Source organism: Euprymna scolopes, chromosome 14 (genome assembly GCF_053919585.1).
Source record: "Euprymna scolopes isolate OS-2025 chromosome 14, ASM5391958v1, whole genome shotgun sequence".
Lineage (NCBI taxonomy): Eukaryota > Metazoa > Mollusca > Cephalopoda > Sepiida > Sepiolidae > Euprymna > Euprymna scolopes.
In genome coordinates, this window is record NC_136495.1 from 87,854,761 (window position 1) to 87,881,102 (window position 26,342).

The following is a 26,342-nucleotide window of genomic DNA, read 5'->3' on the forward strand; positions in this document are numbered from 1 at the left end:
TGACATCAACTGATAAAATAAATGAAAATATACTGACATCAACTGATAAAATAAATGAAAAGATACTGACATCAACTGATAAAATAAATTAAAATATACTGACATCAACTGATAAAATAAATGGAAATATACTGACATCAACTGATAAAATAAATGAAAATATACTGACATCAACTGATAAAATAAATGAAAATATACTGACATCAACTGATAAAATAAATGAAAATATATTGACATCAACTGATAAAATAAATGAAAATATACTGACATCAACTGATAAAATAAATGAAAATATATTGACATCAACTGATAAAATAAATGAAAATATACTGACATCATCTGATAAAATAAATGAAAATATATTGACATCAACTGATAAAATAAATGAAAATATATTGACATCAACTGATAAAATAAATTAAAATATATTGACATCAACTGATAAAATAAATGAAAATATATTGACATCAACTGATAAAATAAATGAAAATATATTGACATCAACTGATAAAATAAATGAAAATATACTGACATCAACTGATAAAATAAATGAAAATATACTGACATCAACTGATAAAATAAATGAAAAGATACTGACATCAACTGATAAAATAAATGAAAATATATTGACATCAACTGATAAAATAAATGAAAATATATTGACATCAACTGATAAAATAAATGAAAATATACTGACATCAACTGATAAAATAAATGAAAATATACTGACATCAACTGATAAAATAAATGAAAATATACTGACATCAACTGATAAAATAAATGAAAATATATTGACATCAACTGATAAAATAAATGAAAATATACCGACATCAACTGATAAAATAAATGAAAATATACTGACATCAACTGATAAAATAAATGAAAATATATTGACATCAACTGATAAAATAAATGAAAATATATTGACATCAACTGATAAAATAAATGAAAATATACTGACATCAACTGATAAAATAAATGAAAATATATTGACATCAACTGATAAAATAAATGAAAATATATTGACATCAACTGATAAAATAAATGAAAATATATTGACATCAACTGATAAAATAAATGAAAATATATTGACATCAACTGATAAAATAAATGAAAATATACTGACATCAACTGATAAAATAAATGAAAATATATTGACATCAACTGATAAAATAAATGAAAATATATTGACATCAACTGATAAAATAAATGAAAATATACTGACATCAACTGATAAAATAAATGAAAATATATTGACATCAACTGATAAAATAAATGAAAATATATTGACATCAACTGATAAAATAAATGAAAATATACTGACATCAACTGATAAAATAAATGAAAATATATTGACATCAACTGATAAAATAAATGAAAATATACCGACATCAACTGATAAAATAAATGAAAATATACTGACATCAACTGATAAAATAAATGAAAATATACTGACATCAACTGATAAAATAAATGAAAATATACTGACATCAACTGATAAAATAAATGAAAAGATACTGACATAAACTGATAAAATAAATGAAAATATACTGACATCAACTGATAAAATAAATGAAAATATATTGACATCAACTGATAAAATAAATGAAAAGATACTGACATCAACTGATAAAATAAATGAAAATATACTGACATCAACTGATAAAATAAATGGAAATATACTGACATCAACTGATAAAATAAATGAAAATATACTGACATCAACTGATAAAATAAATGAAAATATACTGACATCAACTGATAAAATAAATGAAAATATACTGACATCAACTGATAAAATAAATGAAAATATACTGACATCAACTGATAAAATAAATGAAAAGATACTGACATCAACTGATAAAATAAATGAAAATATACTGACATCAACTGATAAAATAAATGAAAATATACTGACATCAACTGATAAAATAAGTGAAATATATTGACATCAACTGATAAAATAAATGAAAATATATTGACATCAACTGATAAAATAAATGAAAATATATTGACATCAACTGATAAAATAAATGAAAATGTATTGACATCAACTGATAAAATAAATGAAAATATACTGACATCAACTGATAAAATAAATGAAAAGATACTGACATCAACTGATAAAATAAATGAAAATATGACATCAACTGATAAAATAAATGAAAATATATTGACATCAACTGATAAAATAAATGAAAATATACTGACATCAACTGATAAAATAAATGAAAATATACTGACATCAACTGATAAAATAAATGAAAATATATTGACATCAACTGATAAAATAAATGAAAATATATTGACATCAACTTATAAAATAAATGAAAATATACTGACATCAACTGATAAAATAAATGAAAAGATACTGACATCAACTGATAAAATAAATGAAAATATACTGACATCAACTGATAAAATAAATGAAAATATACTGACATCAACTGATAAAATAAATGAAAATATATTGACATCAACTGATAAAATAAATGAAAATATACTGACATCAACTGATAAAATAAATGAAAATATATTGACATCAACTGATAAAATAAATGAAAATATATTGACATCAACTGATAAAATAAATGAAAATATACTGACATCAACTGATAAAATAAATGAAAATATACTGACATCAACTGATAAAATAAATGAAAATATATTGACATCAACTGATAAAATAAATGAAAATATATTGACATCAACTGATAAAATAAATGAAAAGATACTGACATCAACTGATAAAATAAATGAAAAGATACTGACATCAACTGATAAAATAAATGAAAATATACTGACATCAACTGATAAAATAAATGAAAATATACTGACATCAACTGATAAAATAAATGAAAATATACTGACATCAACTGATAAAATAAATGAAAATATATTGACATCAACTGATAAAATAAATGAAAATATATTGACATCAACTGATAAAATAAATGAAAATATACTGACATCAACTGATAAAATAAATGGAAATATACTGACATCAACTGATAAAATAAATGAAAATATATTGACATCAACTGATAAAATAAATGAAAATATACTGACATCAACTGATAAAATAAATGAAAATATATTGACATCAACTGATAAAATAAATGAAAATATATTGACATCAACTGATAAAATAAATGAAAATATATTGACATCAACTGATAAAATAAATGAAAATATATTGACATCAACTGATAAAATAAATGAAAATATATTGACATCAACTGATAAAATAAATGAAAATATACTGACATCAACTGATAAAATAAATGGAAATATACTGACATCAACTGATAAAATAAATGAAAATATATTGACATCAACTGATAAAATAAATGGAAATATACTGACATCAACTGATAAAATAAATGAAAATATATTGACATCAACTGATAAAATAAATGAAAATATACTGACATCAACTGATAAAATAAATGAAAATATACTGACATCAACTGATAAAATAAATGAAAATATACTGACATCAACTGATAAAATAAATGAAAATATACTGACATCAACTGATAAAATAAATGAAAATATATTGACATCAACTGATAAAATAAATGAAAATATATTGACATCAACTGATAAAATAAATGAAAATATATTGACATCAACTGATAAAATTAATGAAAATATATTGACATCAACTGATAAAATAAATGAAAAGATACTGACATCAACTGATAAAATAAATGAAAATATATTGACATCAACTGATAAAATAAATGAAAATATACTGACATCAACTGATAAAATAAATGAAAATATACTGACATCAACTGATAAAATAAATGAAAATATATTGACATCAACTGATAAAATAAATGAAAATATATTGACATCAACTGATAAAATAAATGAAAATATACTGACATCAACTGATAAAATAAATGGAAATATACTGACATCAACTGATAAAACAAATGAAAATATATTGACATCAACTGATAAAATAAATGGAAATATACTGACATCAACTGATAAAATAAATGAAAATATATTGACATCAACTGATAAAATAAATGAAAATATACTGACATCAACTGATAAAATAAATGAAAATATACTGACATCAACTGATAAAATAAATGAAAATATACTGACATCAACTGATAAAATAAATGAAAATATACTGACATCAACTGATAAAATAAATGAAAATATATTGACATCAACTGATAAAATAAATGAAAATATATTGACATCAACTGATAAAATAAATAAAAATATATTGACATCAACTGATAAAATAAATGAAAATATATTGACATCAACTGATAAAATAAATGAAAATATATTGACATCAACTGATAAAATAAATGAAAATATACTGACATCAACTGATAAAATAAATGGAAATATACTGACATCAACTGATAAAATAAATGAAAATATATTGACATCAACTGATAAAATAAATGGAAATATACTGACATCAACTGATAAAATAAATGAAAATATATTGACATCAACTGATAAAATAAATGAAAATATACTGACATCAACTGATAAAATAAATGAAAATATACTGACATCAACTGATAAAATAAATGAAAATATACTGACATCAACTGATAAAATGCTTTTCAGAAGAAATTGACAATATGGAAGAAACACCTAAGTGCAGGAAATTTGCAAATGTTTCCAAGTATTTTTAAAAGAGATTGTCAAGAAATTAGATTTTCAACCATTTGGATGCTTTATTAGCCAATCTTGAGAAATATTTTCCATTGATAGCTGTTGACCAGTATGACTGGATTAGAAACCCATTTGTAGAATTTGAGCCATCAGAGGAACAGTTCACATTAGCAGTAGAGGAAGGACTTGCCAGTATTCTAAATGACAGGACATTAAAGTTAAAGCACCCCAAGCTTAATTTGAATGCATTTTGGTTGCTGGTTAAAAAAGAATATCCTGCAATTGCTCAGAAAGCGCTACGAGTTCTTGTGCAATTTTCAACATCTTATTTGTGTGAATTTGGATTTTCAGCCCTGACAACCATTAAATACAAGAAACGAGCACAATTGGTGTATGTGAAAGATGAACTTCATGTGTGTTTGTCAAAAACACAACCTAATATTAAAGAGTTGTGCAAGAAACACCAAGCTCAAGTTTCCCATTGAGTTGTTTATGAGAATAAATAAATAAGAATAAATGTACTTTATTCAAACATGTAGAATTTTGTCTTCATTACATATAAAATACAGGAGTATTTTCATTTTATTTTATACTTTAAATGCTGTTTTTTCCTCATACAACTAAATCATTGCATAGGGGTTCTATGAGCCCGGGGAATGTTTCCAGGCGCTCTGCACCAGCAAAAAAAAAAAAAAGTTGAAAAACATTGCCGTACAGCGTGCCCGTGAGTCGTCAACTGATTATTCTGAAAATTGTCACCTTGTGGCTTTTCCATTCCCGCTATAATTGATTTTACTACTTTCTTTCCTTCTACTCTCCTTGTCCTTGAAGTGGTGGTTGGGGTAGGGACGATCTATGTGATAAGGAAAAAAGAGGTGGATTGTTTGTCTGCTTCACTTCCTATTGTGTGGGTGTTAATTGCGTAGGCGTTGTCTGCTTACTAAATATCTATTCACTTCTTTATAGAAAGGAGGAGAGTTGTAGTTCCTTCTGCAGTATAATCCTGCCATGCTTTCCTGTCACAAAATGAAAAGGTAACTTACATCATCTGCTGCCTTCCCTTCATGAGGTTTATGGTTATTGGTGAATAAAATTATCCTTTTGGATCCGAGTTTTTCATCACTGCAAAAACAGAAGATATTAAGTGAAATATTATGAATTAAATTTAAAACAAGTTTAAAAATTGTTTCAATAGGATTGAATTAATTGGACATTTTAGTTCTTTGTTTTGTTCCAAAATGTGTTAAGTATTTGATGATTTTTATGTATGACACTTCCATCGAGAAAAAAGGTTTTAAATATATTTCCCATATCAACATTCTATAGATTATTTTTAATTTATATTCGCATAAGGTTGTATTTTTAAACATTAAACAAGATTGTAGTGGTATTAGTTACCTGTTATAGGCTGTGTGTTCTATTACTTGAAGGTTGTCGTTTGTGGTTCGGATAGCGTAATGACACAATCAACAATAAAGAACATGTTTTACGAGTATGTTTAAGGAGAAGATTTAGAATAAAGTACGCTGAAACAGAATTAGGTATTTACATACAGAAGACATTTATTTATACAGAAGTATTGAAGAATACAAGGGTGTTGGTGTACGCACGTATATTTCATGTATGAAGTTAATTGTTTATTAAAAGTACGAGTTCATTGTACGTACGTGTATGAAGTAGAATGTTCATTGCGTGTGCACATGTGAGTCTGGATTCGTTGAATATTAATCATGTGCATACATGATTAATATTCAACGAATCTAGACACACATATGCATACATATGGGTATATGTGAGAGTTTATCCTTATCTTAAAAGGATTACACAGCTGTTAAGCAGAGCTGGGACTACCGATTGACATTCGGTAGATCGGTACTACCGGCGGTAGATGTTTGCTACCGATACCGATCATTCGGTATTTTGAAAAAACTACCGAATACCAATACCGATTGTCAATCGGTAGATTGGTAGATTCAAAAAGCGAGCACGAGACATTTTTTGTTAAAACTTCAAAGAAGACGACGTCGGCATTGGCAAAATGAAATGGACAAGTCTCAATTAGTTCAAGTGCACTTATGGGAAGCAGTTAGCAGGAGATTTTCCAGGAATTTGACGTCATCACGCTTAGCCAATCACCGGCTAACAAGCTAAATCACGTATTTATTTATTATTTAGTTTCTGTGTAGTTCGTTAGGTTAGGTTCCAGTTGTCATAAACATGAGGAGGTTCCTGACCAGTAGCCCGGTCCCCGGCCCCAGAAGGCAGTCCCATACCCAGGAAGAGAGAACCATCAGCCGCAGCAGCCTCTCGGATGCCTCAATTATCAGGTAGTTAAAACTTAAATGATTTTTTTTTTATCTAAAATGATTTAATCTATACTTTAAAATAATTATAGTAATGCTTTATAAAGAAAAAAGAATAAATAAATGCTTAATTCGGTGAGTCAAAAAACATGTGCATGTATATGTGTGTGTATGTGATATATATATATATATATATATATATATATACGGCTCCTTGTAATTAAATCTCTCTCCCTCTATTTTATGTGTGTGTGTGTGCGTGTTTGTGAATCTAAAATCTTTTATCTTTTAAAAAAGGCCTTTTTTCAAAAGACGTTTTGTTGAAACTGTTAAATAGTTTTGCCTCTTGCTTTTCATAAGGCACTTTGTTAAATTTAAATTGAACAAAAAATAAATAAATAAAATAAAAGTCATTTTCTTTTTTATCAGAAAAGTTCTGATTGACAGTTTTTACTTTGTTAAAAAATTGAAATTTAACTAAAAATGTTAGTTATCCAGCCCACCACCTGGAGGACACCAGGAGCCTCTCCGTGGCATCTTCCATGTCCACCAGTAGCCTGGAAACCTTGGACAGCAGCAGCGTGGACATGATGAGTGCCATCGGCGAAGAAACCTCCGACCACGAGGAGACCCAGGGAGGGGAACAGGCCTTGAACGGCGAGGAGGAACTAAAGGGCTCTCTTCAAGGCATTAAGGAGTAAGTTGGAATTTTTAAATTTATGTTTAATCACTTTATAAGCTTTATCTTAATGCAACTGCGTTTAAGAAGTGTTTAAGTTTTTAATTTCTTTAATCTTTATCTTTTCTGTTTCAGTTTCTTCAAGTTTTACAAGCTGCTGAGCTCCCAGAAGGGCAGTAAGTTAAACAATAAGATGCTGCACAAGGGGATGGCCAGCTGCTGCAAGTGCCCCCAGAAAATAAGGTTCGACAGCGAGTCGAGGGGAAACCTTAAAAAGCATTTCAAGACAAAGCATCCCTCCATGCTGTCGTCTCTGGACGAAGCCATGTCCCTCAACCGGTTTAAGCCAACGAACAGAGTAAAGAAGACCATTCGCCAGATCACACCGAGGGAGGCGACGGAGAGGCCCACGAAGCTGTCGCAGGAGATTGCCCAGCAGGCGTACGTGGTCTGGTTCGCGGAGGGCCTCAAGCCCCTCTGTGACACCGAGGACGAGGCCACGAGGACCTTCTTGAACTTCTTCAAGCCAGAGTTCAAGATGCCGTGCAGAAAGACCCTCACCAAGCGGCTCAACAAGTACGCTGTTCAGGTAAAAAAAAAATTTAACTATTAAAATTTAAACTAGGTAGTTGAAAGTAAGCTTAACTTTAAAAATGATTTTATTTTTTTTAAAACTATTAACATATTATTTATTAACTTAAAGCTTTTTTAAAGTTACATTTAAGAGTTTTTTTTTGTTTTAACTTCGTTAAGTTTTAATTTAATAATTTATAACTAAAAGCAAAACTTTTTTTTATTCTTTAAAGAGTATTCTATCAAGTCTAATTTCCTTGGCAGGTCAAGGATGAGGTCAGGGCCACCCTGCAGGACGTCGACCTTGTAGCCACCACCGCCGACTCCTGGACATCCCACAGGAGGGCCTTTCTCGGCTGCACGGCGCACTGGATCGACCCCATCACTTTGGAGAGGAAGGCAGCAACTCTTGCGTGCAGGGAGCTGATGGAGAAGCAGACGGGACGATTTCTGGCAAGGAACTTGTCTGACATCTTCGCGGAGTTCGACATCAGCAACAAGATCACCCACTGCACCACCGACAATGGGCGCAACTACGTGGCAGCCTTCGAACACTTTGCCACCGACACCACCACCAGGCCAGAGTTGACAGAGAAGCAGCTCGAGGAGCAGACCGACGAGGCGATCGTCAACAGTGAGGTCGTCAACGTCTCGGACATGCTGCGCAACAGGGGGGATGATGAGTCACAGCTTCCGCAACATTTTAAATGCAATGCTCACACTCTCAACCTGTTGGCCACGACGGACGTGGCAAAGGTGCCTGAGTGGAACACTGGGTCCAGGGCTGTCTTTAGGAGGCCTGGGGCCAAGGCCCAGGCCCTGTGGAACCTGCAGAATAGGTCCTCTGTCTACGCAAATAAAATAAAGGAGGCTCTGGGTGGCAGAAGGCTCATCACCTCTGTAGCTACGAGGTGGAGCAGCTACTTCAACTCCATGAAAGCCCTCATGGAGCTTGTGCTGGAGAAGCAGGATGCCAAGGTTGCCATCAACCACATCCTCGCTGACCAGGGCTCTGCCGGCTTCGATCTGAAGGATGCCGAGATCATCAAGGAATACGTGGATGTAATGGAGCCTGTCGCCACCTGCCTAGACAGGATGCAGTCAGACAGGTGGGCCTACATGGGCAACCTCCTGCCCGACTTGATGCTCCTCAAAAAGAAGCTCCAGCAGCAGCAGAGCCGCAACCTCAAACACGCCAAGAAGCTTGTGGACTACCTCCTCGACCAGGATAACCTCACTAATGGCTTTGCCAACAGGTAAGATAAAATCCCCTGTAAAAACATTTATAAAATTTTAAAAACTTGTAAAAAATTCTTAGCATTTTTAATTTTATCTTTTATTCAAAACTAAAATTTAAATAAAAAATATAATTAAGTTGTTTAGATAAAACTTTAAAGAAATGATTGATTTTAAAGAACTTTTATAAATAAAAACTTATATGTGCTTTTTTTTTTATTAGATTTGGTCACCTGTTCACGGAGGAGAACCTGCTGATGGCCACCGCCACCCACCCAGCTCACACTCTCCAGGCCATCTACTGCCTTGCGGAGCAGGACTACCCCACCATCAAGGAGAGGCTTGTTAGGGAGTTGGTCGACATCATCAGTCCAACCCCATACGCTGGAGGCTGCTGCTGATCAGGGTTGCTCGGATCAGTACTTCTGCTATGATGACCTCTATGGGCCTTCGACTTCCACCACCCCAGCCAACAACTCTACGCTGGAGGAGGCCATCAAGCTGGAGGTCATCAACTGGGTCAGAGCCAGGGACCACGTCGTCAGGAAGGAGCAGTTTCCTGTCGGCCACCGCGATGCCTGGGTGAAGTTGTTTATCAAATACAACACCTCCTTGCCCAGTTCCGCTGCCGCTGAGAGGTTGTTCAGCACCGCTGGCGACATCCTCTGCCCCAAGAGGTCCTCCCTGACTGCAAACAACTTTGAGCAGTTGGTAATGTTAAAGGGCAATAGCAAGAGATTTAAGAGCTTCCTCAAGAAGGACCTCAAGGAAAGTGCTGACACCGACCTGGAGTAGGAGGCTCAAGACGACTTCATTTTTTTGTGTTGGGAAGAAATTTATTTTGTGATTTATTTTGTAAAATTTAATAAAATGTTTAAAAATTAATAAATAATACTGTATTGTCAAGTTTGTTTAAATTTAACGTTTTTTTTAGTTTGATGTTTATTTTTTGAGTGAGAAATTCATTTATTAAATAAGTTATGATGGATTTTAACAGCATTGGGGGAAATGCCATTATTGAAATAGAGGGACTTTTTTTTTTTTTTAATCAAAAAGAAATACTACAAAGTCTGAAAATCTAATCTCCAAAACCAGTATGTAGTTCAAAATTATTTGAACCAAATGAAGGGGGAAGCGTATGAAGAAAAAAAAAGGGGGGGGGGGGGGTAAAAAGAATTAAATTAACGAAGATATCTTTCGGCTGATACTTTTCAACTTTAACATCGGCAGGTTCAAAAGATTAAAAAAAAATATATCGAAGTCGAAAGACCAGAATTAACGAATGAGGGGGGCGTTAATTCTGGTCTTTAGAAAGATATCTTCGTTAATAATTTAATTCTTTTTACCCCCCCCCCCCCCCGTTTTTTTTTTTTCATACGTTTCCCCCTTCATTTGGTTCAAATAATTTTGAACTACATACAGGTTTTGGAGATTAGATTTTCAGACTTTGTAGTATTTCTTTTGGATTAAAAAAAAAAAAAAAGTCCCTCTATTTCAATAATGGCATTTCCCCCAGTGCTGTTAAAATCCATCATAACATTTTGTACCCATAAAAATCTTTTTAAATAAGTTATGTATTTTTAAACTTAAAAATTGTATTAAAGGTACTAATTTACTTCTATTCTTAAATTAACCTAAGTAACAGAGAAATAACTTAAAAAGTGCGTTATGGGCCTTTAAAAGCATTTTTTATTATATAGAGAGCTTTTTTAATCTACCGATACCGATCTACTGAAAATCTACCGATCTACCGATACCGATTGGACACGGCTCGCTACCGAATACCGATACCGGCGGTAGACTTTTTCTACCGAATCCCAGCTCTGCTGTTAAGACATGTTAAAAGTGTGTCCCTTACATGGACAAGAAAGAATGTGTTGTCACATTGATGGCAAGCGAGAAAAGAGAAAAAAAGATCGTAGGAGAGAATGAAACAGGAAATAGTACAAAACGCTGGCTGTCAGCTGAAACGAAAATCACAACAAGGGTAGGTAACCGGTGAGTATTTAAAAGTGTGTGTGTGTGTGTGTACGACTTCAGTAAACACATTAGATAAAGGCATGTGCCCATGAGATTCTTTTTATTTATTTCCATGGTTTTTCTTTGGATTGTTGCACATATCAACATTGCTATATTAGACTGCATAATTTGTGAGTATGTTTCATCTCTATTTCAACCAAGTGCCCTCTGTTCTTCTTTCAGATGTTTTCCATTTTTCAAGATAACTTCTGTTGATTATAATAAAAACATGTTGATGTTTCTTACAAGTGAAAAAGTAGAAATATAGAAATATTAATGTAAGCATCAATGAGGACAATAATTTGACAAAACAAAAACAAAAAAAAACAAATGTAAATAAGGTTAAACAGCAATAATTTTATTTTTTTATAAGTCTTCTTTTATGTATTATTTTCTAATTTATAAATTTACTTATGAAGAAACAGTGTTAGAAAATAAACGATTCTTATAAAAAAATGGATGTTAAATATTGTGCCATTCACATTGTTAACAAACATTCAAACAATTTCTGAACAGAATTCTAAAAAGACTTACCATTTGGAGAAAAGATCAGAGCATGCCCACAAAGCATCAGCCATTTTATAGTCAGAATTAGAACCAAACTTGCTATCAAAATCTTCTTTGCTGACTGTAATTATAAAAAAATTGTAAATATATAAATTAATTGTAATAAAAAAATTATTTCAAAAGAAAAAAAAAAAAATGAAATTCATCTCAAAATTAACATTTTGAGATGAATTTCATTTTTCTTTTCATTAAATTCTTTTTATATAATTGTAGGCTTACTTTTGACAAAAGTAAAGGAAAACTTTTTAGATATTAGCAAGGCAAGAATTTGAACATGATTTTAAAAACAAATTCAAAAAATATTTTAGAATGAGCCTGCTTATTCTTGCTAGAATGATTAAAATACAAAATGCAAAGATGCATTTATACAACTTCAACCATACATTAAAATCTGCAGTTATTGCATCCAAAGCTTTAGGATTGCATAATTTCACTGAAATATTCTAAAATTAATGTGAGAAGCTTGTCAATTTTAAAGATTATTTTTATTTACAAATTGATAATTTAATAATTGTGATTAAAAGGGAAAACAATTCAAGAAGGTTTTTATTCCAACTAGTTCACAGAAATAGATGACAACCACTGACTTTTTTTTTACACATTTTGTTTAATAACAGTAAACAGTGTATAATCAATGGAATTTTTACAAGAAAACATTAATCACAATTCTTAATAATTCTATCAGTAACATAAGTACAGGCTATCACATTAATAGTATATACTGTTTCTTTGTTGTTAATTAGTTATTCAAAAATAAATCAATTAGTAAAGTTTAATTTAGACCGAAAATTTTTATAAAAGCTAAAACTTACTGTCATATAGTTTTTCAATTTGAAGAATTTTTTCAGCATTAGGTCGTTCAAGTTTCTAAAAAAAAAAAAAAAAAAAAAAAAAAAAAAAGCCAATTAAAATCATTAAAGTTTTGCAAAATAATGATAAACACATTTTTAAGCCAACAAAAATCAATTTGTTTAAAAATAGATCTGCATCAATCAAGAATACTGTACAGATTATTTTTTTCTAGGGAATGGTAAGGAAATTATTCACAAAAAGGAAAAATGATAAGTAGGGGTGTACTAATGAATCGGCAGTTAATTGGCCTAATCGGCCACTTTACTGCTTAATCGGTAATCGGATAATTTGCCAATTAATCAACCAATTAATTACTTTTCTCCTTCCTATTAAATTTAAATCATTTCATCACTGCCAAGTGACTCATCAGATAGGTTTGACAACTATTTTGTCTTTATTAACTAAAATTAAAAAATACAAAGTACAATTCTCAATTTATATATATAAAAATGAAACTCTTGGTATGTTCGTTTTGACAAAACCAAAATTCTACATTACCATTTCTATTGAAATTTTTTGACATTAACTTATTAGAATTCAGGTATGTTTTTATGTTATTAAAATAAAATACAAATTATAAAATAAAAAAATATTTTTTTAAAAATCATTTTCGTTCAGAATTGGGCCGAGGCTGGGTTATGGAATACTTCCAGTTTATACCGAATCTAATTTCATTATTCCATTGCCATGCTTTACCATTTTCAAGAAGCATTCAATTACTTTTCCTTATCGATAAGTATTTAATTCATTCTTTTGTATTTTTTTTATTTAAAAAAAATTGCATTCATTTGGTTTTCTTTCTGCTTTTTCTTTAAAGATTTTTGTACCATTACTGATGTATGCTTGATTTATTTTTAAAAAAAACATATTTAAAACAAACACATGTGCGTCTGTGTCACTAAGCATGTTTCTATTGTTTTTATTATTTTTGTAAAATACAGTTTCTTTATTCTCTCTTTTCGTCGATTAATTTATTAAAAACTTGTTTGGTTATAGTTTAATAATTAATTAGTTATTATTTTCTGTAATATTTTGTCATTTACACAGATAAATTATTAGATAAATTATAATTTTTTTTTTTACTATTCCCAATGTTTCTATTTAATTGTTTCTTTTTAATTTGATTTAATTTGTTGTGTCTTTTACATGTTTTTTTATATTCTTTAAATCTACTTAAAGTTTTGTTCTGACCAAACAAACACACGCGAGTCTGCACTGTGTCACTTAGCATGTTTCTACTGTTTTTTTTTTGTTTTTTTTTAAAGAATTGACTTAATTTGTTGTTTTTCATCAAAATAAAATAAAAATTATAAAATAAAAAATATACGGAATAACTTCCAGTTTATACCGAATCTATTTTATTCATCCTGTTTTTTTAATATTAAAAAAAAAAAATTGAATTATTTTGTTGTTTTTCTTCCTACTTTTTTTTTTTCAAATTAATTTTTACCATTATCGATGTATGATGGATTTATTTTTTTAAATATATTTAAAACAAACACATGTGCATCACTAAACATGTTTTTATCGTTCTTTATCATTTAAAAAAGAATCGAATTGTTTTTCTTTCTACTTTTCTTTTCATTCTTTATATTTTAAAACAATACACGCACCTCCCTAAGCATCTGTTTCCTATTTACAAAAAAAAAAAAAAAAAATGTAATTCCTTCTTTTCATTGATATATTTATTAAAATATTGTGCGGTTATAGTTTAAGAATTAAAATACTTATTACTTTCTCTAATATCTTCTTTGGTTACACAGATAAATTTTTTCTTTTTGTTTTTCATTATGATGTTTCTTATAACCTATTTAGACAATTATTCTGTTTGCTATTAAATTTTTTCCCATTTATACAAGACGTTCTTGGTAAGTATCATTGTTGTTGCAGTTTTTTTGTTAAAATGCCCCACAGCAGATCAAACTTAGGTCGTCGTACTCGCAGTGTTGAAACAAGGCGATGAGTCAAAATCCTGAACAACGAGCATCTGTAAACGCGAGTAGCAGACAAAGGACGATTCAAATACATGCCAATGAAGTAGCAGAGCGACATGCAGCCAGACTTGAGGCACGATTGCAGGTACAGCAATCCCGTAATGCCTCTATAGATCTGCTTCATTCTCAACGAAATGAATGTGAGAGGCTGAGACATGCTGAAAGACGTCAATGAGAAAATGCAGATCAGCATCAAACACAACTCCATGCTCAACAATCTCGAGATAGGGATTGCCTTGCATTCCACTACAACCCTGATGATGATTATAGTTTGAGTCACCATGTTCACATCGGCACTATGACTGATGTTTTTTTTTTTTTTAATTACATTTTCGCCCCAAGCAAGGCGCATTGCCACTTTGGTGTAGGGGGCTACTATCAGGGGCAGCAACTACTGGGCAATATGTTGGGATTTGGGCAGCAAGATGTCGGTTCACGTTGCACTTGCACTTCTGCATGTCAGTACAGTTGGGGTAGCAGGAACTTCGAATGGAATTCCAGAGTCTAGCGGTTCTGGGGAAGAAACTACTGGAGTAGAAAGATCTTTTACATCTAGGGATCTCTACTGTGTGGGGGTGGGATTTAGCTGCCTATCGGGTTTGTCAAGGGTGTCTACGTCGTGGGGGCACAAGTGTCTGCAGTTCGTCAAAGCATTCACCATTAAAATACTTGTAGAACAGGCAGAGGGATGCAACGTTTCGTCGATGGGACAGAGGCTGAAGCTTAGATGCCAGTTCAGGGCCTATCAGATTGGCGACTCTTTTTTGAACCTTGTCTAGGAGCGAGAGACTAGTAGCAGATGCACCGGCCCAAATGTGACAACAATACTCCATACATGGGTGAATGGTGGCCTTATAGAGGTACAGGATACTTTCAGGTGTCAGTAGTTTTCTAGCACGGTAGAGAGAGCCTACCTTTTTCGCAGCGGCCCTGGCAATATAATTTTCCAACTCATGTTTCCTGTGAACATTAGGCCAAGCAGTTTGAAATATGTAATCTCAGACAGGGAGTCACTGGCCATTGATATTGGTGGCAGAGAAGGTTTCTTGTAATTATTGAAGGAAACCAGTTTAGTCTTGGCAGCATTGAATGTGACCATCCATTTATGTCCCCATTCCACTACAGATTGGAGGTCATCCTCTAGTGTTTTTGCCATTTCTTTAGATACGTGTTCATTTGTTTTCCTGTCATGCCTGTTATAGAGTGTAGCGTCATCAGCATATATACCCATCTCAGAGGCAGTTTTGTCAGGGAGGTCATTAATAAATATTAGGAACAATAGAGGTCCAAGGATAGACCCCTGAGGCACTCCCGCATTTATATCACACTGTTTGGACATACGACCATTGAGGACAACCTGGATTTTTCTCTTATCTAAGAAGGATTTAATTATGTTAAGTATTCTACCAGTGATACTGTATGATTTAATTTTCCCGAGGAGACCCTTGTGCCATACCCTGTCAAAAGCCTTAGATATATCTAGAGCTACCGCTCTGCTCTCCCCCGCTTTGTCCAGTGAATGATATATGCGTTCAGAGATTACAGTGAGGATGTCAGCTGTGGAACGGGCATGTCTAAATCCGTATTGTTTGTCAGTCAGAAGTTTAGCATCTGTAAGGTGCCGGACTAGAGCATGGTTAATTATGGTCTCAAATATTTTGGCAAAAAGTGGGAGGAGGCTAATGGGGCGATAATTTGATGGGTCAGTTCTTTCACCAGAATTCTTGAATATTGGTACCACAGAAGCGGTTTTCCAACAGCCCGGAAAGCATGATTCATTAAGGCATTTGTTGTAGAGTTTGGAGAGAACTGGAGCACTTTTTTAATAGCACAGCTGGGATGAGATCAGGTCCACATGCTTTTGAAGTGTCAAGGTTTTTTATGATAGCGAGTACTTGAGCAGGGGTGATTTTTAGATCGTCTAGCGTGGCGTCTGTCCGCAAAGGAAAGTAAGGCAGGGGGTGGTTGGTAGGGTCCACTGTGGAGTTCAAGGCAAACCGGCTGGCAAGCATATTAGCATTGTCGGTTGCTGAGCAAACAACCTCGTGATTGTTGGTTAGTGGGGGAATTGTTGATTGCCTATTATTTACTACACTGTTGTAGATTTTCCAGAAGTCACGATTTCCTAATTTTTGTGCTTCGATGCGTTTTTTAGTGGTTTCAGTAAATTCTCTCTTAGCTGTCGCTATTTCTTTCTTAACGTTACTTCTAGCTTCTATATACTTCTGTTTGTTTGAACTGAACTTATGTCGGTTAGATTTGCGGTATGCATGCTGCCTTTGAGCAATGGCAGTTGCGCAAGTCGAAGTAAACCATTGGGGAGAGTGGGGATTGCTATAAAATTTCCGCATGGGAACATGTGCTTCCATTGCTGTTTTGAACCATTTAGTGGTCTCATTTACGCACTGTTCAGTAGGAAGAGAAAAAATATTTCCCCATGGGGCATCTCTGATAAGATCTCTGATGGCTTCCCAGTCAGCCTTTTTATAATATCTCATTGTTTTGAGCACTGGCTCTTCAGTTTTGGGTCTAGAATTAAGGGCGATTTCTACCATTATCACTGCATGGTCAGCGTTCTCGAGTGGGCTGTCAGCATTTGTTGTACAATCCTCGGGAACTGTCGTCAGAAACAGATCTAGAAGTGATGCTTGTTGTCCCTTATTGTAAGGCTCTTAAATTTAAGGGAGAAACTAAAGGATTGTGTTCAAATCTTGCAATGATCGAATAATCAATCATTGCAAAATTTGCATGGAAATGACCGACTATTTGGGAATGCAATAACATTGCTTGTCAGAGATTTCAGATAAACATTACTTGTAATTCCTCGATCAACACCAGCAGATGAAATAAATGCTTGCCTCAAATATTCCACTTTTTGGCGATATGTAAAGAAGTTACATTTGACTAGAAATATGCGTGTCCAGCAGCAAAAGATATTTTCAAATCAATTGCTGGAAATTGGGAATGGAAGTGCCGGCTAATCTTACCTCAGGGTGACTTTCACTGCCACAAAACTTCTGTAATTTAGTTACAACAAAGTAAGAATTGATTAAAAAAAAGTATTTCCGGGCATCCAAATCAACTATTAATCCCAGTTGGCTGAGTAAACAAGCTATTCTTGTACGCAATAACAAAGGCATTCATGAACTCAACAATACTATTCAGTTGAACATTCATGGTGAGTTAGTCACATACAAGTCTGTTGACACTGTTGTTGAAGCAGATAAAGCAGTCAATTATCCAATCGAATTTTTGCCAGGGATGACACTACATGTACTGCAATTGAAAATTGGCATGCCAATCATCATGTTGCGAAATATTAACCAGCCCAAGCTTTGTAATGGCACACATCTTTCAGTAAAAAGAATTAATGACTGACATCATAGAAGCCACAATCTTGACGGGACCTTTCAAAGGTGAGGATGTCCCGAATTCCATACACATTCTTACAGATATGCCATTTCAATTTAAGAGATTGCAATTCCTAATTCGACTGGCATTTGTAATCACAATCAACAAAGCACAGGGACAATCTTTAGAATTGGGTGGCTTATATCTACACACTGATTACTTCTCACATGGGCAATTATATGTTGCGTGTTCTAGAGTAAGCAAACCAGGCAATCTCTTCATCTCACTGAACCACCAAGAATATTGTGTATCCACAAGCATTGGAAAAGTAAACATATTAGAAACATGTATTTTGTTTTTTCTTCCATTAAAACAAATTGAGCCACAGCAAAACATGGCAGAGTACAGCTAGTTCTTAAATAAATATAATCAAATAATTAGATAAGAAAAAAAATTACAAACCAACTACAAAGTATAAATTGTAATCCTTAAAATAAACTGAAGTTCTGCACCCGCTGCTCGATTACTCTTCTATTCTTAGCATTGCAAGTTGATTTTTCTTTTTAGATAATTGTTATTTTATCAACTTGCATAAAAGAGCTATGTAAAAGATGCTTAAAACCGTTTAAATTATGCAAATACCATCAGTAGTTCAAAAGTTATGAGAATTTTAAGTGCCAAAATTTTGGCTTTTCTGTGGATATTTTTCTTTATAAAAAGTGGGCTAAATTATGGACCTCAAGATTTCAAGAAATTTGGTAATTTTGCCACCATTTATTTATTTTTCAATCTATTCTCATGAAACTTGCCACTCTTATGTAAAATTGTGTGCTCTTTCTGATTATGCAATCAAATCTGATGTATCTCTTTACCATAAGCCATAAATTATAAATTAAGATGTACAAATTTCAATTTTTTTAACACTGGCACATGGTATCATACAGTGGGTGTCTATTCATGAACAAAACTAAGTATTATACTGGTATTTAAAATATAGCTTTATTGAGAGTAGGTATTTACCTGCCTCCACACCTTCATCTGGGGTTTAGCCATTAAATGCCTAAAAGAGCATTCATCTGGGGTTTAGCCATTAAATGCCTAAAAGAGCATTCATGGCCGGTATTTACTACTCCCCTCAAAGAAAAAAAAAATGAGTAGATATGAATTAATCTCAGAAATAAATCGAAGAAAATTTTTCATATAGATTTTGGATTTCTGTAAAAGATGAAAATTCCCATAGTCGACCACTTTGGGACCTGTCCAATTTTCACTTTTGTAAATCCTCTCTATCTGGCCCCAAATATACCCCTATTTTCTGAGATGTAACCATAAATCATACTCTTGGTGTAGCTTTCACAGTACCAGGATACCAGGAATCCTGATAAGCAACAACTATAGATTCACCAGTTGATGGTAATTTTTGTCATTTCTATTCTGTTGTTTTACTGAAAATTCAACTATGTAAACAAAGAAATAAAACGGTAATTTTTTTTATCTTGTTTCCACCTTAACATTTAAAATGATTACTTTTATAGGTCTTAGGGTATGCTGAAAACGAATATCGCATTTAAATTTTATGCAAATAAGTAGTTTTCCGGATATCAAGCAATGTAATTTATTATGTTATCGCTGGTGGCCATCTTGGTACGCATGTTTGCACATAGTTGTGCAGGGTTGGTGGTTCAGTGCAGATGATGAGATCAACTGGTTTGCTTACTCTGATAATGACATTGTTTAATATCCGGAAAACTACATATTTGCGGAAAATTTAAATGCGATATTTCTTTTCAGCAAACCTGAAAACCTTCAAAGGTAGTCATTTTTAAAGAAAAATGTTACAGTGGAAACAAGGTAAAACATTTACAAAATGCATCGCAATGAAATTCTTTATTGAACTTCCTAATTATTATTATTATTATTTAGACATCCTCAGTTACAAAAAAAAAAAATCAGGTTTGTAATTAGATAGTGATGTACTGAGAAGAGAAGGATTTAGTCAATTCTGGTGACCAGTTGAGGGTGGCTAAGATCAAACTCCTAGGATTTCCGGTCGAAAGTAGGTATACCAAGGAGATGGAGCAGACAAGAGAGTGAGTGTTCCAACAGAGATTTAAATTTGGTCAAGTAACACACACATGCTTGTTACCAACAAATAAAACACAATGTATATATTTGTGATTGTACTTTTATTGTACGAGTTTGCTTTCACTTTCAACACAACTTGTTAACCAGAGGTGGTGATTGAAGGTGAAGGTGGCTACACTGAATAGATGTCAGCTGTACTACATAAGTTACATGAATTTATTTTTCCAATAAAAGTTTTAAAATAAAGCTCTCATCTTGTTTTCTTTAGGGTGACAAATTTATCATTCCATCCTATATAATCTTTAGCTATTTGTTTCATCAATATCTGAAATTGCCAATTAGTAAAAAAAAAAAAAAAGAAAAAAAGAAACAAACAATAATATAAGTTATATGAAGAACGTTTCCATTTGCAACCATGTGATTAGAGATCAGTTTATTACAAGCAAAGGCTACATATATTAATAGATATGCCAAACCATAATTTCATTTTAATTACATCTAAAAGATTTTTACAAAACAAACAGCAATACAAAATTTATTTTAGCAATACAATTAGCAATTGAATTAAAACTGCTCAGTTTGTTGCAAATTTTCCAGTTCATGTGATATTGATCGAGAAGTCAAATTTGAGTCTATAACTAAAAATGCAAACTTGTTTCAATCAAGTGAGAAATCATGTTTCAAATATTTTGAGATCAGGATTGATAATTTGTAATATTTGAACTAGCATTCCTGATTTGACAAGATACATTTGAAAAGTGTAGAAAAAAGAGACAATAATAAACATTGCTAAATCATTGTGAGAATAACATCTATAATTTTCATTATATTGATCAGAATAAACTGAACAATATGAGTGAGGAATCCTTAAAAAAGTAATGTCATCTTGTGGTAAATAAAAAGTAACATAATGAAACCAGTCTAAATATTGAGCAAAGAAAAACATGTAAAACATGCATGGAAGCACAATTTTGACCGTTTATAAAAGTCTTATTTTAACAGCTTATCTTCAGCAGTTGCGTAACACGCAACAAAAAGTGGTGAATAGAAATCAAATGAATGATATATATATCCAACAACTATTATGCAGCCTTTGATAAGGTAGATAGTTCCAGTTTATTTGTAGAAGCGAGGTCCTTATCAGCAGTTAATGCTGCGTGCAACTGGCAATCAGTGACACTTTGCCATAGACATTAGTAGCGGCAGCAAAACTGATAAAGTCTAACATGTCCAAACCAACAGTGAAGGCACTTGCCACAAATACTTGCAAGTGGTCTGTGGCTGCAACACATCTTGCCATGCCGAGGAACACTTTGCTTGGACAGCAAAGTTGGGCCTGTAAGGCACCATCAGCTAATATCAGAGATACCCACCTTAAATGCAGTTGGTCATAATCACTAGCAGCTGTTGACTCAGCAGAAATTGATAAAGGCCGATGTATCCCTACTTGCAGCGAATGACATAGGTACTCACACCAGTGCTTTAGCTCCAGTAAAAGGTGAAAAAAGAAAAAAAATGCTTAAAAACCCACATCTTAGTTGGTGTTAGTGGACATAAGGTACCTTGCCTGGTGCCAGATTGCTCCTACTCCGCCAGAGTCAATCGCCAGGTGGTACATGACTTTGTGGTTAGCAACATACTTTGCCATGTGATTGACAACATATTTAACCAATTAAAATTGGCAGAGTTGCAGTAACACAGCAAATGTCTTTCACATCAAGTGCTTTAAATCAAAAGGTGAAAAATTACTGAATTTTCTGACATCTGATGAGGAGGGGCGTCATACAATTACTGGTATCAGTTCTGAGGGTTGTTACATCAAATGCTTTATAAAAAATGTTTGGTATGAAATGTACTTCATACACTGGTATAAAAACTTTGCCAGTCTTTTTTATTGCAAGGTAGTTCAAAGTGCTTTTTATGCACATTCTGTGGTTCGCATCAGCAGAGGACTACTGCTGCCATTTTTGTTGCTACGAATTCCACTTGTGCGCATCAATAGTTTGTGGTTGTTGTCAGTGATGTAATTGATTTACAACACACTTGTTCTTCCTTTGGTAATAGCATTCACTGTTTATAGTGATCACCTACTTTTTATTTTGATTTGTTGTACCTATCTGTACAACAAATCAATGCACAACCAAAATACTCTTACAGAGGGAGACACGTTAATGTTAAAATCGAACAAAGCCTTACAAGAACCACATTGTCCACTACTGGGTTTGTGATACCCCAAATCGTCATTACCTGTAGTTTTGATGTTCTTCCTCCATGAACCTGCTGACATGTTCCATTGCCCTGCCTTAAATGGATGCTACCTTATACCCTTATTTGGAAAAACTTTGGATATTCTTGCTTGTAGTATTTGTGTTACAGTAATTCCTTTTTCCATAATTCGTAGTCACAATATCTGCATCTTCTGGCATATACGATGCCACTATCACCTCCAACAGCTTTCTGAAAAAGTCATCATTTTTGTTGCTTCAGTTTTGTCTGCAGTTCTTGCCACCAATTACTTGCCATAGTGTTAATGCAAACGCCTTTCAAATCTGACTCATTCGCCTTAACTATATATAATTACAAAAAAGGTATTAGTTGTCGTCATTGAATCTGCCATATGCTAAAGGTTGGTGCCATGTATTGAGGTGCAGGTCTCCCTCTTATAGTTCACTATTGCTTTTGCAGCTACTAAACATGCAACAGACATCAATGCACAGCAATAACAACAACAACAAAATTGGATGAGAAGTTACTTATGAGAAAATGCCGGTTTGCATCATTTCTCTTGACACCAGCTTGATCATTGCCAACTTTGTCATGATCAAGCTGTTAGCTGATGGCGAGTGGACAGCAGAAATCCCTGCACACTTAGCAATACCTGGTTGATCTTGTGAGCAGTCATATGTTTGTCTCAAAGCTTAAGCTAGGCAAATGCAACTTCATGCAACCTATTAGAACGAGTAAAATCACGAATGGCTCAAAAACTGGACTTCACTCTATATTCTCTGAGGCAATATTTCCGTTAAAGTTTCTATGACACGTGATTTTGCACACGTTCCTTTTCCTTTTTAAAAGGGCTGAGTTTTTTTTTCTTCTTCAACATTTCGTTACTAACAGTTCTTGCGTTTACTGCTGCTCTTTACTATTTGCTCTTACGTTTATTATTGACTGTGAAATTAGTTCAGTAAAGCCTAGTAAAGAGGTTTTGCTCTGTCTTCCGTTCTATGATAAAACACCACAGAGCAAATACTGTGATACTATGAACCTGCTGTCATCGCCACACCTTGCATGCTGGCACCCATATCTGCTATTTTGAGTAACAGCATTGGGATCAATGCATGTCATTCTGTCCTTTTGTCATCGTCGTCAGGTCAGTACATAAGCTCAAAAAATGGTGCACTCTGCTTTAGTGACTTTGAATAACTCATTGGTTAATTGCACGGTCATTTAGGTTGGCACTGGATCTCTTGAGGTTCCCTTATCAATCATCAATGGTTACTCAAGGTTAGATCACAAAGAGGGAGCATGCGAAACAGTTACAACATCCAAGGAAGCCAGCAGGCATGCAAAATACCTACAACCAGCACAAAAAGGCAGTGAAGGAAAGTAATGATGCAGGACTCTCTTAAGGATCTTCAACTAGAGCAAGTACACTTCAAATCTTTAATAAGAACCATTAATGAAAAAAGTCACAATTAAAAAGCCTGTAATTCAACCCTAGGTTCCATGGGGCAACAACGCAAGTATCTGTTATCAATTTTCGTTATATGTTTACATTTCTGGCCTTTTCTTGGATTTGGGAACAGTTTTGGACCAAGAATGCTTCTCCAATCCGCAGGCTCACTCATCCCTTGGAGGAGCAACTGTGATCAGCAGTTGCTCCTCCAATGATGTTCTTAATCTAGAAAATGTGGCATCCAGTATGTTCACTTAAAAAAAATTGGAGTGGCTATTCAAGCTTGTATATCATAAGCATGAATGGTTTGTTTACAGTAAGGCAATGATTAAAGTGAGCAGTCAGGATCACTCATATAAGTTAGTCACAGGACTAACTACAGTGGTTGCATGTGGCAATCAAGAGTTGGTGGGTTGTTTGTTCAGTTTATTGGCCTATCAACAGCTGCATGGTCATTTAAGGCCAAATAAGTTTTTTTTTTTTTTTTTATTGGGGTTTGTCTTAGTAAGGTAGGTGTTCTTTATTTTCCAGTATGTCAAGGTGAGATTGGAGGAAGGTTAGTAAAAGATTTGGGTTGAAATTTTTTTTTTTTTTTTTAATAAATCTACCGATTTATATTTTGGAGAAGAGATTTACCTCTTTCAAGTAATTTAGAAATGTTTTTTCATTTATATTTTCAAAGAGATCTTTAATGTTGTTAGTGCTGTAGTGTTTTTGGCGTAGGGGAACTAGGTCAATGCAGTTGGTTAGAAAATGTTTAACGGTGTAATTTTCTTGGCAAGGTAGGCATTCAGGTGGATTTTCTCCTTTTAATAAGAATGAGTGGGTGATATTTGTGTGTCCTGTTCTTAATCTTGTAATAATCACTTCTTTCCAGTTTAGTTTGGATTTGGGGCTCCATTCTCAAAGAGTGGGTTTGATTTCATTTAGCTTGATTTTTGTATAAGTGTTCCATTGTTGTTGTCATTTTCTTTTGATGCATAGGTTTATGGTTGGTTTAAAGTCGGTGTAAGGGATTTTTTATGTTGGATATTTCCAGGTTTAGTGACTCTTTAGCAGTGTAGGGGATTTTTTATTATAGGTCAGCTTTTGTGCTTCCTAGGATGCCAATATGGCTTGGGATCCAGCATAGGATGATTTGTTTTTGAGTATTAAGAAAATCAAGTTTGTTTAATAGATTAGTTATTAGCGGATTGCGAGTGTTCTTTTCTTTTAATGAAGTTAGAACTGATAAAGAGTCTGGAAATATTATAAACTTGTTTGCTTGATCGGCACTTATATTAAGAGCGAGGATTATTGCTGAGGATTCAGCACTAAAGATGGAAGACCTATCAGGTAGGCGTTTTTGGATTTTTCTTTGCCGATAAATAGCAGAGCTTCCAACTTTTTCTTTGGTTTTAGCTCCGTCAGTATAAATGTGTTCATAATCTGGATAGTCATGAAGGATGTGTATTTTTTCCATAAAGATGGGTTTGTGTTGGATTTGGGGTGTTTTGAGAGATTTAATAGTATAGTAGTATGTTTTGGATGTTCGGGTGGGTTTACAGAGGTTTTGGAAAGCTAGGGTGGATGTTTGAGATGTTTATTTTGGCTCCGTCTTTTATTTCTTTCATGCGGAGACCATAAGACTTGATTGCTTTTTCTTTTTTTTGGAATAGGGTTTGGTGTCTGCGGTGAGAGACACTCTGGTATATAGGGCTCGAGGTGTTAGATGCAAGTTTTGTATAGTATTGTAGGGCTAATTTTATTTGTCTCATTTCAAGTATAGGTTCATTTGTTTCTGCATAGAGACTCTCGACTGGTGTAGTGGTAAAGGCTCCACATGCTAGTCGGAGTCCTTGGTGAATTGTGTTGAGTTCTCTGATGCAGGATTTTCTTGTTGCACCGTAGATAAAGCAGCCATAGTCCAACTTTAATCTTATCAGTGTTTGGTAGAGTTTTAGAATTGTTTTGTGATCAGCTCCTCAGTTTGTATGAGCTCTGGTTCTCACAAGTTGCATCCTTTAGTCGCATTTTTTTCTTAGGTATTTAATGTGGGGTATGAACGTGAGTTTTTTGTCGAAGGTGATTCCGAGATATTTGTATTGATTTGTAACTGTTAGTTTATTGTTAATTTTTAGCTCAGGGTCAGGATGCATTTTTCTATGTTTGTTTTTGTTTAGAAAAGCTGAAGCTATTTTTGGTAGCCCAGCTGCTAATTTTGTTGATGCATAACTGTAGGTGTCATTGAATAGTGTTCATATGCTTGGCCTTAAAACTTATGAGATCGTCAATGTAGATGGCATAGTTTGTTCCGGTGTTTATGCTATTAGCTATATTGTTTATTTTTACATAAAAATGTGTAGCTG

At 33.2% G+C, this 26,342-nt stretch overlaps 2 protein-coding genes across 8 annotated transcripts in view; one reads left to right on the forward strand and one right to left on the reverse strand.

Moving 5' to 3' along the window:
* LOC145293149 (DNA repair protein Ku70-like) overlaps positions 1-26,342 on the reverse strand; it is a 462,221-nt gene that overhangs the window by 235,252 nt on the left and 200,627 nt on the right. For all 6 annotated transcript variants that reach the window (XM_080139577.1, XM_080139576.1, XM_080139578.1 and 3 more), the window contains 3 exons: positions 12,849-12,903; positions 12,004-12,097; positions 5,703-5,781 (listed from right to left, as the gene is read on the reverse strand). In XM_080139577.1, coding sequence (XP_079995703.1) covers positions 5,703-5,781; positions 12,004-12,097; positions 12,849-12,903 — 228 coding nt within the window. The remainder of the gene's footprint in view (positions 1-5,702; positions 5,782-12,003; positions 12,098-12,848; positions 12,904-26,342) is intronic.
* On the forward strand, positions 6,773-9,975 carry LOC145293148 (uncharacterized). Of its 2 annotated transcripts, none has more exons than XM_080139573.1 (5): positions 6,773-6,986; positions 7,453-7,659; positions 7,777-8,230; positions 8,479-9,470; positions 9,674-9,975. In XM_080139573.1, exons 1-5 carry the CDS (start codon positions 6,877-6,879, stop codon positions 9,849-9,851), a joined length of 1,941 nt encoding a protein of 646 aa, XP_079995699.1. In that variant the 5' UTR covers positions 6,773-6,876; the 3' UTR covers positions 9,852-9,975. The 2 variants fall into 2 exon arrangements, with proteins under 2 accessions (XP_079995699.1, XP_079995700.1); XM_080139574.1 differs by having other exon boundaries at positions 6,829-6,986; positions 7,461-7,659.

Excerpts from the sequence above, each read along its gene's own strand:
- LOC145293148 (XM_080139573.1), top strand. The coding sequence starts at position 6,877 with ATGAGGAGGTTCCTGACCAGTAGCCCGGTCCCCGGCCCCAGAAGGCAG. Across the intron at positions 6,987-7,452 it reads TCGGATGCCTCAATTATCAG|TTATCCAGCCCACCACCTGG; the intron begins GTAGTTAAAACT and ends TAAAAATGTTAG. Across the intron at positions 9,471-9,673 it reads ACTAATGGCTTTGCCAACAG|ATTTGGTCACCTGTTCACGG; the intron begins GTAAGATAAAAT and ends TTTTTTTATTAG.